Here is a 13,945-nt window from a genome sequence, read left to right as displayed (position 1 = left end):
TAGTAGCAAAGCAACTGCATTGATCTGTGTTCCGTACATACCCTTTCATTTTTCTGATTTCTAAGGTTGGTGATAGTCCTTCAGCACTTCTAAAATCAGGCATGTTCTACCCCTTGTTTTTTTTCCTTTGGATGTCCCTTACTCTTGTTCACTAGATTGTTGAAGTGATGGAACATCAAGTGTTTAAAAATTTCTGTTTATAAAACTTGAGTTTTGTATTTTAAATACATCATTACTGTCATTGTTTATTCTTCAGTACATGCCACTAGTAACCAACAACTGATAATGTTGGGTGAGTGGAGTTGGTTTGTATTGTGTCCTTCAATTATTCAGACTCGAGGATTTTGAATCCTGACCAGATGATACCTTACAGGGAAGCAATACAAGGACATAGACATTTTTTGTAACAAAATAAATTGGATATTTGAAATTATTTGTTACTTCTGTCTGTTAGGGTATGCTAATAATACAAAGCAAATACGAAACTGTACTTTCTTTTCCCAGCAGATGGTTACAGCAGTTCGGACTCTTACACTTCAGATCCAGAGCAAATCGGAAATGCTGTAACACGGCAACGGTCAGTAGAGTAGCAACTGAAAAGAACAAGTAAAAGGTGTTTACAGAAGCCTGTTCTCAGCTCCTGGTTATTTGACAACTAGCTTATTAAATGGTGACAAAATAGATTCCTAACTTTAACACTCAGGAATCTGGAAGCAGTCTGTTTTCTAATGCATTAACAATATATGTTGCTTTTGTTAGTGTGTAAAGTGAAAATTATAAAAGGAAAGTTGTCTAAAAATTTGTTTGAGATTGGCCAGTCAAGTGCTCCATGTGAACTCGACATTCAGTCAGAATCTTAATGCTGTCCCCTTAAACACAAGGGAATGTAAGCACATGAGACCATGCTGTTACTTGAAACCAATTTTTTTTTATTTTTAAAAATACCTGTTTAGGCATTATTGGAGAAGAACCTTATAACACTGTAGCCCAAAAGAAGAATTAAGCACAAATTAGGTATACCATGGCAGTAACTCAATCTCTTTTAGTAAAGGACTTATAAAGGGCAGTCGTAGGCCCAGCATAAATTAAAGGATTGGAGAAAGCCATGCAAGCACAAAACCTGCAACTGCATAATTTCACATAAGAAAATGTACCGTACTAGCTGGTGCTAATTGTTCCCGCTAAATCTGCCTGAATAGGATTAAAACCAGCAACACCATTAACCATCTTACAGTCAGTTTCAGAGGTAAGTTTCAAAACAAAAATAATTAGGATGATTTCAATAGCAAAGAAAGATTTCCATTTGCCTGTCAGTACAACAGCTTGAAAGATTCTTTCCTGCATTGTTACTTAATGGAAAATGTGGTTCTGTCATGCTTTTATGTATGTTTTTGCTCTCAGCATGACGGTTTCAACATGTTCTTTTGCTCTTTGACTTTGGGTTAGGTTTTCTTGCTGAACTTGTGTGAATGAGAATGAAGATGAGTGAAGCTTTCTGATGAGTTCCCACATTATGACACAGGGAGCTTCTGTTCTGACCTGGTAGTTGTGGGAGTATGCACACGGGAAACTTGTTGTCCCACTTACTCTTTTAGTTCCTTCCACTGGCATCTCTTCTACCAATTGCAATTTTGTATAGAGATGACATTGTACTTAATCCTACCATTAGTCAAGACTACGTTTTTGTATTTTCACATAGCAAAAACTGACGAGGCTGTGTCAGATGATGATACTTTGGATTTCTCCTTAATCCACTTTCTCCCATTTTTAATTCCGCTTGTGGTTTTTTTACTATACTAGCTACAGGAATGACCCAAGGAGTCAGTATAATTAGATTTTAATTTCATCAGCTGGAGAGTTACACAGTATTACAGAAGCATTGCATTAGAGAATATATTAAGAAAAGAAACTTTTCTATTGTGATAACTCAGTTTTGTGTCTGGACTTAAACATTCAGGAGTTCCAGGTTTTGTGTGAAACTTGCGTACCCTTTACCTCTCCTAGTTTACAATTTACAATATTTATAGAAGAATGTTGCAGAGGTCAGTCATAGAAAAGATTTTATCACGAGTTGAATAAAAAAACAGCTGTATTCATGTCAGTGACTCAATAAATCTGTCTTGTTCAAATTAGACTAGTTAGGAAGCTTCTGCAAACTGGTTTTAAAAGGAAGTTGTACAAAAAATCTATATACAATAAATCACACTTAAATGGCACTTAGTGCAGTAATTTATCCTTCTTTCCTTTCTGCCTGTGTTCTCCATGAATTTGCAACAGATATCCACTAGATGGTGATCCTACCTAAGAAGTCAAAATTTCTGAAGATTCTGCCAAGTATATAGATTTGGAAAATTTCAAGCAGAGAAATAAATTGGTATCTCATACACTGAGATACTTCTTGAGCTCGATATACATGGAGGCAGATCCAACAGAAACCCAAAATTCTTCTTTAATGAAATTGAACTTACCCCATTTAACCTAAACAGGATGCTGACTACATTTTTAAAAATCTAATGACTGTCATCTAGATGGAATTTACTATATTTAGCATTCTCTGTTTCTGAGCTATCATTATTTGGAATATACATCAAGGTGTTGGTTTCCCAAAGATAAATTACATGTGATAATATAAGAATAATTTGACTAAGGGATATTTAAGTAAATGGAAATATAAAAACAGTTTTAAAAATCAAAGAATACTGGAAGTTTAAAACTAATTTGGCAATCTTGACAATCAATGGCAATCAGGGGTTTTTACTCTGTCAAACTTGTTTTTTTAATTGTGTGCTTTGAAGAACTTTTGATTTTTAGTTCTGTTGTAGCCACCTAAAATCATTACAGAAGCTTATGTATTTTGCAGGTCACATTCAGGAACATCTCCAGATAACACAGCACCACCACCACCCCCTCCAAGGCCTCATGCTTCTCATTCTCGGTCGTCATCTTTAGATATGAACAGATCCTTCTCAGTTACCCCAGGTAGATATACTGTGTTCTGAGTGTATATTCTTTTTCAGCACATGTATTCCTGAAGCAAACAATGCCTTTTTCTCTGAGGAACGATTTAGATTAGAGTGTTGTTTTTTAAAGCACCACTTCTGAATAAAAAAAGCTGCAAATGTTGTCATCCTTACTGTATTGTTTGCATTAAAATTTATATTGCACTTTACTTAAGTAGTTAATTTAAAAGTCAGTTCTGAATTCTGGCATTGTAGTTTTTTGGATGAATGTAGGAAACAAAGTCAGGAAAGAATATTCTGGTTGTATACCCACATCCAGTGAATTGTATCTGCCAGTAAATTTTCAAGGGGGGGGGGGGGTCTTTTTGGAATCACATGTATCAAAGATGGGTATTTAGTATTTGACTTCAGAGGAAATTATTAAAGTCACTTCTGCTACTCTGCTTAAGGAGTTTTATTGGACTTCTGACTTGTCAGTACATTTAAATTCAGGATCACTAAGTATGAGAGGATACTAAGAACTTAGAATGAGGGTAAAAAAATCCCAAAGACTAAGATACTAAAACCAGAAGAGTATGACCATGTCTGTATAAGATCTATGTTCTGATTAATCCTGGTTTTGTCTGTTTGCCAGTTTGAAAGGAGGTGACATTACAGTTATGGGCCCACATATGACAGGTTAATATGTGTCAAGTTGCAATGTTTCTTCATGTTGACAATTTAATGTACATGTTAAGAATTTAATATACAAAGTAACAATCTTGGCCAAATGTGGTGCATCTTTTACAGGACAGCAACAGGCTGGAGTTGTTGCCTATCCGCCTGCAGTGCCTCCAAGACCACAGCCTTCACAGGTGATGTCACTTCTGAAAAATCATATTCTAACTCGGTGCATTATTTTTATATAAGTGAGTTTTAATATATCTCTAAAATGAGTATCATTGCTTGATACATTTTTGAAAACACCAGGATGTGAATGATGGCAAAACCTAGACTACAGCTAAATGTTACAATTTCCTAAATAAAAAAATGCTTCTAGTGGAACCATGGGTAGGGATTAAGGTAAATATTGAGGAGGAATGAGTGGCTCTGGAGCTCTGAATTGTGGGAAAGAGAGAAAACTTATCCTTTCACATTCCATTGTCTATTCCTGTATAGTGCATAGGCTGTAACAAAGACTGCGAGAGCCATTTTGCAAAATAAGGGTTTGTCTTCCATTTGTCTGGCACAGGGTAGAGCTTTACGTAATATGCCTGCCCCCAAAAGGAGTAATTCCACTTCTTCACTTGTCACAGACTTGGTGATCTTTGCATTTGCTGTCTGAGTGATATCAGTTAGCTGACTTGGTAGAAAGCACGTCTTGAAAAAGTTTTTTCTTTGTCTTAGCCAGCTGAATCCTTCAACTGCTGTGCAGATCTGACATAAGGCAGATAAAATTTCTTTTCAGTTGTTTCTCACCAGCAGCTATGTGTTAAAATCTGAGTTATTAGCAACTGAAGTCAATCAGTGATTCAGAAATCATCTGAAGGGATGAAGGGAGTGTACAAGGACAGACATATTCCACACAGTGATTACATAAGCACATTTCCCTATGAAACTAAACTCAAAGCCTGTATCAAGCCCCCAGAGCCTAAATGGCTCTGTCACAGCAGAAATATCTACTATTGAATGAGTCTAGCTAGTGCTGCATTACATCCCTCTTTGGTCTTATTTCCTGGATAGTAGCATATCTGACCTTCCTTTCTCTTAAATATTTCTGCATGCATGTCTTGCATGAGATGCCTGTTGTCCTACTGATAGTATATAAATTTTTGTCCACTAAAAAGGCAAATAATCCTTAACATTCTGTCCCTAAATATTTTTGTTATTTTATTGTAGGGCACAGGTCCTCATGTGCATCGCTCAGTGGATGCTGATGGCCTAATAGCTCATACCAGTACCTCACCTCAACAAATACCAGAACAGCCAAATTTTGCAGACTTCAGCCAGTTTGAGGTATTTGCTGTTTCAGGTGTAAGCAAAGAGGAAGAAGATGAAATTGAAACACACTCAGAAGTCTTGCAGGTGAGTAGAAAAGAAGATCTTGTCAATTGCTTTAATACCATCAACAGTTATGAGACTCTGTTAAAACCTATTTCTGCTGTTCTCTGTCAGTGGTGTGTTGTTTGTTGGGTTTTTTATTCTGTTTTGGTTTTTTATGATGTCTCAATCCATTGCTAGCAAGCAATTAAATTGCATACTGCTGCATTTACTTAGTAATTGCCAAAAGCCTAGGCAGAAGGAATTTTTTTCCTCTCACCTCTTGACTGTAATTTAAGATTTTCGTACTTATTAGCATACATGGGCACAAACATGATTGTGTTGGTAAAACACATCATTTGAGACACAGCACAGGCAAAACCTTTCTTCTGCTCATTCTTGCCAGTCTTCCAAATGACTTGCTAGTAATTTTTAAATAATGTCTTAAAAAAAGACATGCCTTAATAAAGGAGATGACTGTCATGTATTGTAAACATCTGCTAAAATTCCATTAATTTACTTTTCTTCAAAGTCATTGGACAAGCAGCTAAAGTGAATAGAGCTCTGGCATCCTTCTGTCATTAAAGATGTTTACAAAAACTTGTTTCCTACTACAGACATAGGACTTGAAAGTTTGGAAGCATTATTATTAATGTCATTGCTAGCTGCTGTTGCAGAAACTACTTCATGTTCTCCTTTGATAATTCGTAGCTTTTATCCAGATTGTAAGTTCTGTGGGACACTTCTGCATCCTCACTTGCAAAAGTCCCTGTGGTGCTTTAAAGTTCTCCCAACTATCAGCAGCATGGTCTTGCTTCACTTGTTCAGGAAGGTCAATGACGTAGCCCCATTTGAGCACTCTCCATGTACCTCATTGCAAAACCAGCTATGGTAGCTTAAGCTGCCACTGAAAACTGCTTAAGTTAAGCTTGCTGATTGTTTTGCATTGAGGTGGATGTGGAACAGTCACATTGTGTTCCATTGGAGGGATTAACCTTTGGCAGTGACAAATAGATAATGGTGGTACTGTAATAGCAGAAACAGCTATAGCAGTTTGTGATCAGGCCACGGCCTCTTTTGTGCTATACGGTCCCTCATGACATTGGGCTTGTGATTCTAAATGAGAATTGAACTAGAATTTAGGTGTTAACTGTATTCATGTATCAGAACACAGCATAGTTGTTTTTATTCCAATTGTTGCCAAATGAAGTATATGTTAAGTAGATTTCTAAATATAGTTTATATTCCTTTAGGTTGAAAAGCCTTCTGATTCTGCGAGTTCTCTTAGAGTTGCCAAAGCAGATGGAAGAGTTGAAGACAAAGCACCTGCAAATGTCCCCAGTAGTGCGGTATGCAAAGTACCCTTGGAACAAGGCGCAGTTTTCTGATGTATATGAAATTAAATGTTTGTTTTGATTTGCAACAGCAGCTTTATACGTGTCCACTTGAACCCAGTTTTCTAAGCCCAATAGGTGCTTCAAATAGGCATGTGTATGATGAATTTTTGTAGCAGATAATGATGATTAGATTTATTCTTGAGACAGCAGAAAAGATACTTGTAAGTTTTCAAATTTTTGAAACAGATCAAAATGTTTAGTGCAGAACTTGATTAACAGTAGCTTTTTATTTGATTACAGACTTAAAAGTACTGGGGGGAAAGCGTGCTCTGCGTTGATGTGTATTTACAGTACTCATTTGTACTGTGGTGTTTCTGCTTGCATAGTTCTTCGTCAGTGTGTAGCAACTTACTAGCCTTTCACCATGTGGTAGGATTTAGTTCTTTCAGGTTTTTTCCAGACCAAATGAGAATGCAGCTAGATGTCCATCAGAAAATACCTGATGGGTTGTGAATTCAGTTGCCTCAGCAACTGAATATGAAACACAAGCTACCCAATTATAATCCAAATAAAATGTAGTTTCAGAGAATTAATAGGCTGTGTTTTCCTCTTCAGGGTAAAGGCACTACCCCACTTGCTCCACCACCGAAGCCTATTCGTAGAAGATTAAAATCAGAAGATGAGCTAAGACCTGAAGCTGAGGAACATACACAGAAAACAGGTGTCATAGCTGCTGTTCTTGCTTCACAGCCATCTATTCCTAGGTAACCCAAGAAGTATATAAATACATCTGTTACTGGAAAGTTTACATTTAAACAGCATACACACTTTCTGTTCCAGGAGTTGCAAACAAGTTCAGTGTGTTTAATTCAGAGTAATTCAAAAATTTAAGAAGTTTTTGGTTTTCAAAGATGGTCATCCCAAAGCTGCAACTGCTGGGAGACTTCTAAGAGATTTTGAATTTTGGAGTGTGAACTCTTTTTAACTTCTGCAACTATGTTGGAAATAATTGGTGGAAGTATTAAGATGTAGCGTTTAATTTTTAATGGTTGCTATGAACAGTCCAAAATGTGCAGTCTGTGTGTCCTAGCATGAAAAGAGTCTATAGTAGTAGTCACTTGGAGGTAATGAGGTTCGCTGTGTTGGGCCTTCAGAAAGTTGATAATGACATGTTTTTAAAATGCGCTGTGTGCTCTCTGATTGAAACCAACTATGTGTGCATATATGAAACGTATATATCTGTGTTTCCATGCAAACAAACGTGGTTAATCAAGCCAGACAGAAGCGGGAAAATGTAACAGTATAACAAGTAAAAAATTTTGAAAAGAGGATTCCACTCACTTAAAAAAGGGGGACTGTAAGTGAGATGTTCAGCTAAGTGGCAAAATTACTTATTACAGTACTTCTAATATATTCTCAGATCAGTGGGGAAAGACAAGAAGGCAATTCAGGCATCAATCAGACGTAACAAGGAAACCAACACTGTTTTGGCCAGACTGAACAGTGAACTACAGCAGCAACTAAAGGTAATTCCTGTCTTTGTCTGTGTAAGAGAAGAGTTTCAGAGAGCAAGCAAGATGTTAGTGATGCACAGTAACAGGCATCTCTGCAATCCACTGATAAATGTAGTTGAGGATATTGATATGAAATATTTAGCTATTTTTGTAGATCATAGCATACACCTATTTGTGACAAGCTTTGTGAAATTACAAATCACACTTTTGCTGCTACAACGCATATTTTTAAATGTATTGGTTTGCTTTTAGCTACAGTAAAATTTTGCCTCATGTTATCAATACTAGGTTTCCTGTTGTCATCATCACATACTTTAAAAGCAGTACCAAGAAGAGCAGCTGAAGTGGTTTGTGTTCTTCTGAAGGAAAAAACAAGCCTTAAAGTCTTAATAAAATTATAAATTATAAATATTTTTAAACAAATACAGTAATCCGAAATACAAAACTTGCAGTTTAATAGATAGTGCAACAATAGTCATTGTTTATCTAGGTCAGCTGTCATTGTTTTGGAGCTATCTGTAGGCATCAGCTTAATGTGTTTCGCCTGCCGTCTTTCTTGCCTAAGATATCTCATTTTAACTATGAAGATAATTTTTAAAAAATATCTTAAATGAAAATATGAATTAATAAGATACTGTCTAGAATGGAAGTTAGGTCATTTTAAAAACTCAAGCCTGTATTTCACTTGTTACTGTTCATGAGAGTCAAGGTGCATAAAATTCACATAGGAGGAAAAACTGTGAGTTTCCAGTTCTCTTAGTTGAGGTGAGAGCTTTCGCCCTTAATATTTTAAACTTCATTTGAAAATATAGTTTGGTTTGCATCTGGTTACAAATTTGGGTTTGGGTGATTTGAAAGAAAGGAAAAAATACTAAATGGTATCACCTTGGAGCAAAGTACTGATTTTCAATTATAAGTAATTACCAGCATGAAGTCTTCTATTCAGTTTCTGGAAGGAGTTACCAAGAGTCTGTAATATAAGTTAGTTCTCAAAGTGAAGCAGATTTTGATTGCATGAGGAAATTTTCAGTACTCTTTTTCTGTGGACTGTCAGTAGAAAATCTTTCTTTTGTAGGATGTTCTTGAAGAGAGAATCTCCCTGGAAGTCCAACTGGAACAACTTCGACCCTTCTCTCACCTCTAAGCCTACTGCCGTTAACTGTGAATTTACTAATTTTGAAAGGGGTATTGGTTTCAAGGCCTATTTAACTATCCATGCATCTAGCTCAATGCACTCTATTCTACATTAAATGTTGTGGTTCTGTTTTGTCAATTTGTCCACTTTTGTATTTTAAGTATTTTAATTTCAGTACAGAAAAAAAAAAAAAAAACCTACTTTTTCCTTGAATGTGACACTGCCTCTCACATCTTATTCTGTGGGCATCCGTGATCTTTGTTGGACTTGAGTTTGCAGAGTTTGTCGCCAAAATTTCCAACTGGAATTTTTTCGTGGATTTTCTTTCCTGTTGAAACATCTTTGCAGAAGACGTTTGCTAATCAGTTGATTTTAACCTTTAGGCACATAAACTCTTCATTCACTATGGCATTTATTTTATGGTGCCAGAAAAGAGACAAACTACTAATCTGTCATCAGCCAATGTTACTTCCCAAGCTGCCTTTCACAATTGGAAAGTTGTTCACGATTCTAGAAAGTCTGCCTCTTTGCAATTCCCCAGCTTACTCAGGTTGGGAGAGTTCTTGTAAGCTGTTTGCCATATCAACTGGATTGGATTTTGTGATTTTTGTTGCATACATTATAGAGTATGTAACCACAGATTGCCAGGTGTTCACATTTTATCCATTCATGATCCTGATTCAGCCGCATGCATAGAAGCATTTATGGCACAATTGGTAGTCTGTCAAACAGGTCTTTAGTTCTCCCTTTTGTGAAGAGTTGGGTGTAGATCCCAAACATTAATTGCACATTATCTAAGCACCACCTGTAATTGCATGTCTCACACGTTACCTTTTAATAGCAGATCACATCCACCAGTCTTCACTATAACAAATTGTATTGTCAAGTAATGTGTCAATACCTCTATAAACTTCTAATTCCCAGCAAAGAAAAATATAAAACAAAAAAGGAACAGTTTTGCTTCTTAGGAATTCTGGGGTACCTTCTGTCATCTTGTTTCCAGGCCTTACTTCTCTGGCATATAGACAGGCTTCACTATTAACAGAGTTCCTTGAGTGTATCTTGCTCTTCAGGTTGATGTACTGTATTAGGATTTGTTGTATATTGTACAATACACACATTTTGATCTCATATGTAAATTTGCATTAATTGCTGACTAACAGCAGATATTCTATTTAATGGCTTCTTCTGGCTGTGGGATCATAGATGTTTAACTGCATGGATGTATCTCTGCAGAATCAGAACTAGCAATTGTGTGATTTTTACACCAATAAAACAGCACAATATTTTAATTTTGTTGATTCATCTTTACCTGGGAATTGAAACTCATTCAAATAAGGGGGAGGGTTTTATTACAGGTTTGCAGGTGATTTTTTGTAATTTTGTGGCATGTACAAGAAGTGATTGATCGTAATCTTTTGGCCATTTTCTTCCCTCGTTTTTAGCTGTTGATCAGAAGTGATTCTCTTGGTAATCTGTGGCTATACTCCTTTTGTATCCTCCTGTAAGCAAATTTAATACAAATGTAATTTCTAAAAAGTAAATGTTAGTATTGACTTGGGTCAAATATATTTATAGTTCTTTAGGCTTAATATCTGGTTTGATTTCCTCTAAAATTCCTTTAAAAATTAAAGATAAATCATCCTCTGTTAGCAGTCCTTAATATCACTGTCTCACTTCTGTGCATAAATGAAATTCTCTTAACATCTGCTTCCCTTCCAAAAGGAAAGGCCAAGTCAGATTTACCACTGGTTATGCTGTTACGGTGAAAAATATGTATTTCTCTTTTTGGTTATCATAAACAGACTGGATAATTGCGATGAATTTTTACTACTATGACTTTTTCAAATGTCATGGAAGTGTTGCAGATGGTTTATGTATATAATCTAAAGCAAAATTCTCTGGTATGAAAGGATGTTAAAGTTGCATGAAAGATGGTAGTTTATATTTGCATGTAAAGGGAATAAGAAATGATAGCTAAATGGTCATAAAGGTGACATATAAATAATATTTAAAGTGCAAGGCTTTTACTTCAGGAAACTATATATGAGTAGGGAAAAGTGAAGAAAAACTTAGCAAAACAAATGACCCCCCCAAGTAAACTAAAACTTAAAAGTTGATAGACCAATCACTTCTATTATAACTGACAAGTAGCAGGAACAGAGTGGGAAAAAGTTGTTGCCTTTTTTAAAAAGTGGGAAAAGTGAGTCACTGCAGTTAAAGAATGTTGATCTTTTGAACCAACTGTATCTTGTCCATAGTTTATTTTAAAGTTTAAACTACATTTTTAAAATAGCACTATTTTCATATTAATATTTAAGTATTAAGCCTGTGTTTATAGCAACAGGATTCTTAAATCAGAATTTAACATTTTAAGCTTAAATGTAAAAAGCCTTTTACATTCAAATGTTACATGTACATATGAATTTCTCTAACATCCATATCTTCCTAATAGAATGACAAGTTAGTGTCTCAAGTGAAGAACTTCGGCAATCTGAACCTTTTTGTGTCTTGCCAGCAAGTCTGTTTTTAAGAATTTTTGTGGATTACTTTTAATGCATCATTCTGTACATTTTAAACCAGTTTTTCATTATCAGAAGACCTTCTAACTGAAAAACTACTTAATGTCTTAAGAACATCACTGCCAATGATGTTCAGAAGTTACCTCATTTAGTAATGTAACCCAACTTTAATCCCTTATAAAATTATCTCCCTGTCTTCTCCATTTCTTTGATCTTGATCCAGCTACTTGATGCATTCTTTTGTATGAACTTAGATTGTAAGCTCTTTGGGGCAAGGAATTATGTACTGTACAAAAGAGGTGCTCTCTCTATTGCAAGTATAAATGTAGACTACTAAATAGTATGGAGTGTGATTCATGTACCCAGCTGGGATGGATGGACAGTAGCGGGCCTTTCTGAAACACCTGGGGAATGTTTTTCTCTGGACTTTGTCATTGGAAGAGTGTCTCTTCTCATTTGATTTGAATTTCTTTTGTGTCCCCTAATAATGTGCCTCTTTCTTCATTCCACCTTCTTTGAAGTTGCTTTTTTCTCCATTCATTGCCTATCTTTGGACTGCAGAGAAGATTTCCAAAATGCAAAGGTAAAAAGCTGAAAAGCCACTTTGTTTTGAGCGGTATTCTAAGTCTATCCAATGTAAGCGAGTATTTTCAGGTTTTTTGTACTTCACATGCACCTCATTTTCCTTGCAATTGTGATGAACTAGATGATCTCATATTACTGAAAATGTCTTATGTGGGATAAACAAAGTTGAGGTTATAAAGACTTAAAACTAAAGAAAATAAATTTGCAGCATTGTTTCTTGTGTGACATGTCTCTGTCCCTTATGGATGGGGTGTGCTGTGTTTCTCTACATTTAGGGCAGAGTTGAGAATTACTCTTCTGGTTTCAGCTGTGCAGTTTGTCTCTAAATGTCACTTTATGGGTGGCCTAGCCTTAATCACTTTTTCTTAAAACGGTAAAAAATAGTGAATCATTGTCTCCTGACTCCAGCTCATTCTAGTTTGTTTCTAGTGGAATGTAGTTTCATGAAATTGTAATGTGTTGCAAAAGCACATTACTTCTAAGTGAGTAATAACAATGCAGTGCTTACTCTGTGGGGAAGATGAAAAAGTAACTTGTTTATTTTTAATATATTTGCATGCTTATGCAGCATGCTTGTCTTGCCATATATATTGATGTATCAATCTTTTATCATACAGTGGTGTAGAGGAAAACACATGAAAACCAAGGACTTCATTATCTAATAACAAAAAAACATTAAATGCTGTGTTCCCTTAATAGTCTTAACAACGAACTAGGGATTGTACAGGAAAGATGTTAATAATGTTTTAATGTTTAAAATGAGACAATATGGGGTTGTCCTGATAGTACACAAGCAAAATATAAACTTCACAGGAGTCTTTGAAGTAATTGCTTTTGTTTGGGGACATGGAGCGGGGAAGTTGAATACTATGTAATTTCCTTTCAGTAATATTTCTTTAAATTGGCAAAATGGGTTTTAAAGGTGCAGTTTCTGCTTTAAAGGTAGATTGTACATTATTTGTACCGAAAGCATATATTGATTGTACACTAGTTGTACCTAGTTGTGCACTATTAGTGTATTTCAAAGTGATTTCACAGTACCTTTTTCCAGCCTACTGATATATAGGTATTCAATGTCTTGCATTTAAATTACTGTCCCAAGCAATATTTTTGCCCAAAACAGCATTAGTTATAATACTAAAAAAATTGGTATTGTGACTCTATGAAATATGAAGTTTGTGATCTCACAGCTTAAATACAAAGCTTTAAGAAGACTCTTAGTACTGTTATCACACTTCACCAGCATACTGGGCTACAGAAAGCTAGATGAATTCTATTTCATCTCTGGTAGAATATAGTCTTGACACTTTCAGTCTTACAGATACTGATTCATTTAATCTGGAAGCAGCTAAAATTACTTGTTTTGATTGATCTTGTTTATGAGAGGCCTATGAAATTACCAAAACATCATAAATAGTTAAAGCAATTTAAGCTGACTTTCAGTGGTATATTGATGGAAACCCAAATTTTGGCAATACTGCTGTTGAACCATGTGTGGCTGTATTGCTTCCCAGTCTGTGGAGGAGCTCATGGAGATAGGAGATACATCATACTCTGCAGTGCATATCCACTCTTTTGTGTATCCCTTAGAGATGCAGTGGTGCCTCTTGCTTTCTGTCGCTTAACCTCAGAGGTCTGACTGCTTTTCCTTCTTTGGCTCAAGTAAGGCTGTCATTTAAACTGACAGAAGAGGGCATGGTCCATGGAGTGGAACACATTCATTGTAAGAAACTGCACTCTGCATTAGGACTGTCTTCTACAAGGAACCTGTGGGTTTTAGTATCCAACCAAAAGGCAAGTAAGGAACACTAGCATTTGAAAGACTGGTTGTGTATTGAGAAAATAAATTGATTTCATATTGAAAATCAATTAT

At 35.7% G+C, this 13,945-nt stretch overlaps 1 protein-coding gene across 9 annotated transcripts in view; it reads left to right on the top strand.

The window, feature by feature from the left end:
- The window catches only part of REPS1 (RALBP1 associated Eps domain containing 1), a 62,058-nt gene extending 51,801 nt beyond the window's left edge, over window positions 1–10,257 (top strand). For 6 of the 9 annotated variants that reach the window (XM_053974704.1, XM_053974705.1, XM_053974701.1 and 3 more), the window contains 8 exons: window positions 505–577; window positions 2,861–2,979; window positions 3,750–3,814; window positions 4,839–5,024; window positions 6,233–6,328; window positions 6,932–7,080; window positions 7,737–7,842; window positions 8,906–10,257. In XM_053974704.1, coding sequence (XP_053830679.1) covers window positions 505–577; window positions 2,861–2,979; window positions 3,750–3,814; window positions 4,839–5,024; window positions 6,233–6,328; window positions 6,932–7,080; window positions 7,737–7,842; window positions 8,906–8,974 — 863 coding nt within the window. In that variant the 3' untranslated portion in view covers window positions 8,975–10,257. The remainder of the gene's footprint in view (window positions 1–504; window positions 578–2,860; window positions 2,980–3,749; window positions 3,815–4,838; window positions 5,025–6,232; window positions 6,329–6,931; window positions 7,081–7,736; window positions 7,843–8,905) is intronic. The other 3 variants (XM_053974700.1, XM_053974703.1, XM_053974707.1) reach the window with 2 other exon arrangements.
- The last annotated feature ends 3,688 nt before the right edge of the window (window positions 10,258–13,945 follow it).

Source organism: Vidua macroura, chromosome 3 (assembly GCF_024509145.1).
Source record: "Vidua macroura isolate BioBank_ID:100142 chromosome 3, ASM2450914v1, whole genome shotgun sequence".
In the NCBI taxonomy this organism is placed as follows: Eukaryota; Metazoa; Chordata; class Aves; order Passeriformes; family Viduidae; genus Vidua; species Vidua macroura.
Note: the sequence above shows the minus strand (reverse complement) of the source record. Positions and strands in the feature narration are given on the sequence as shown.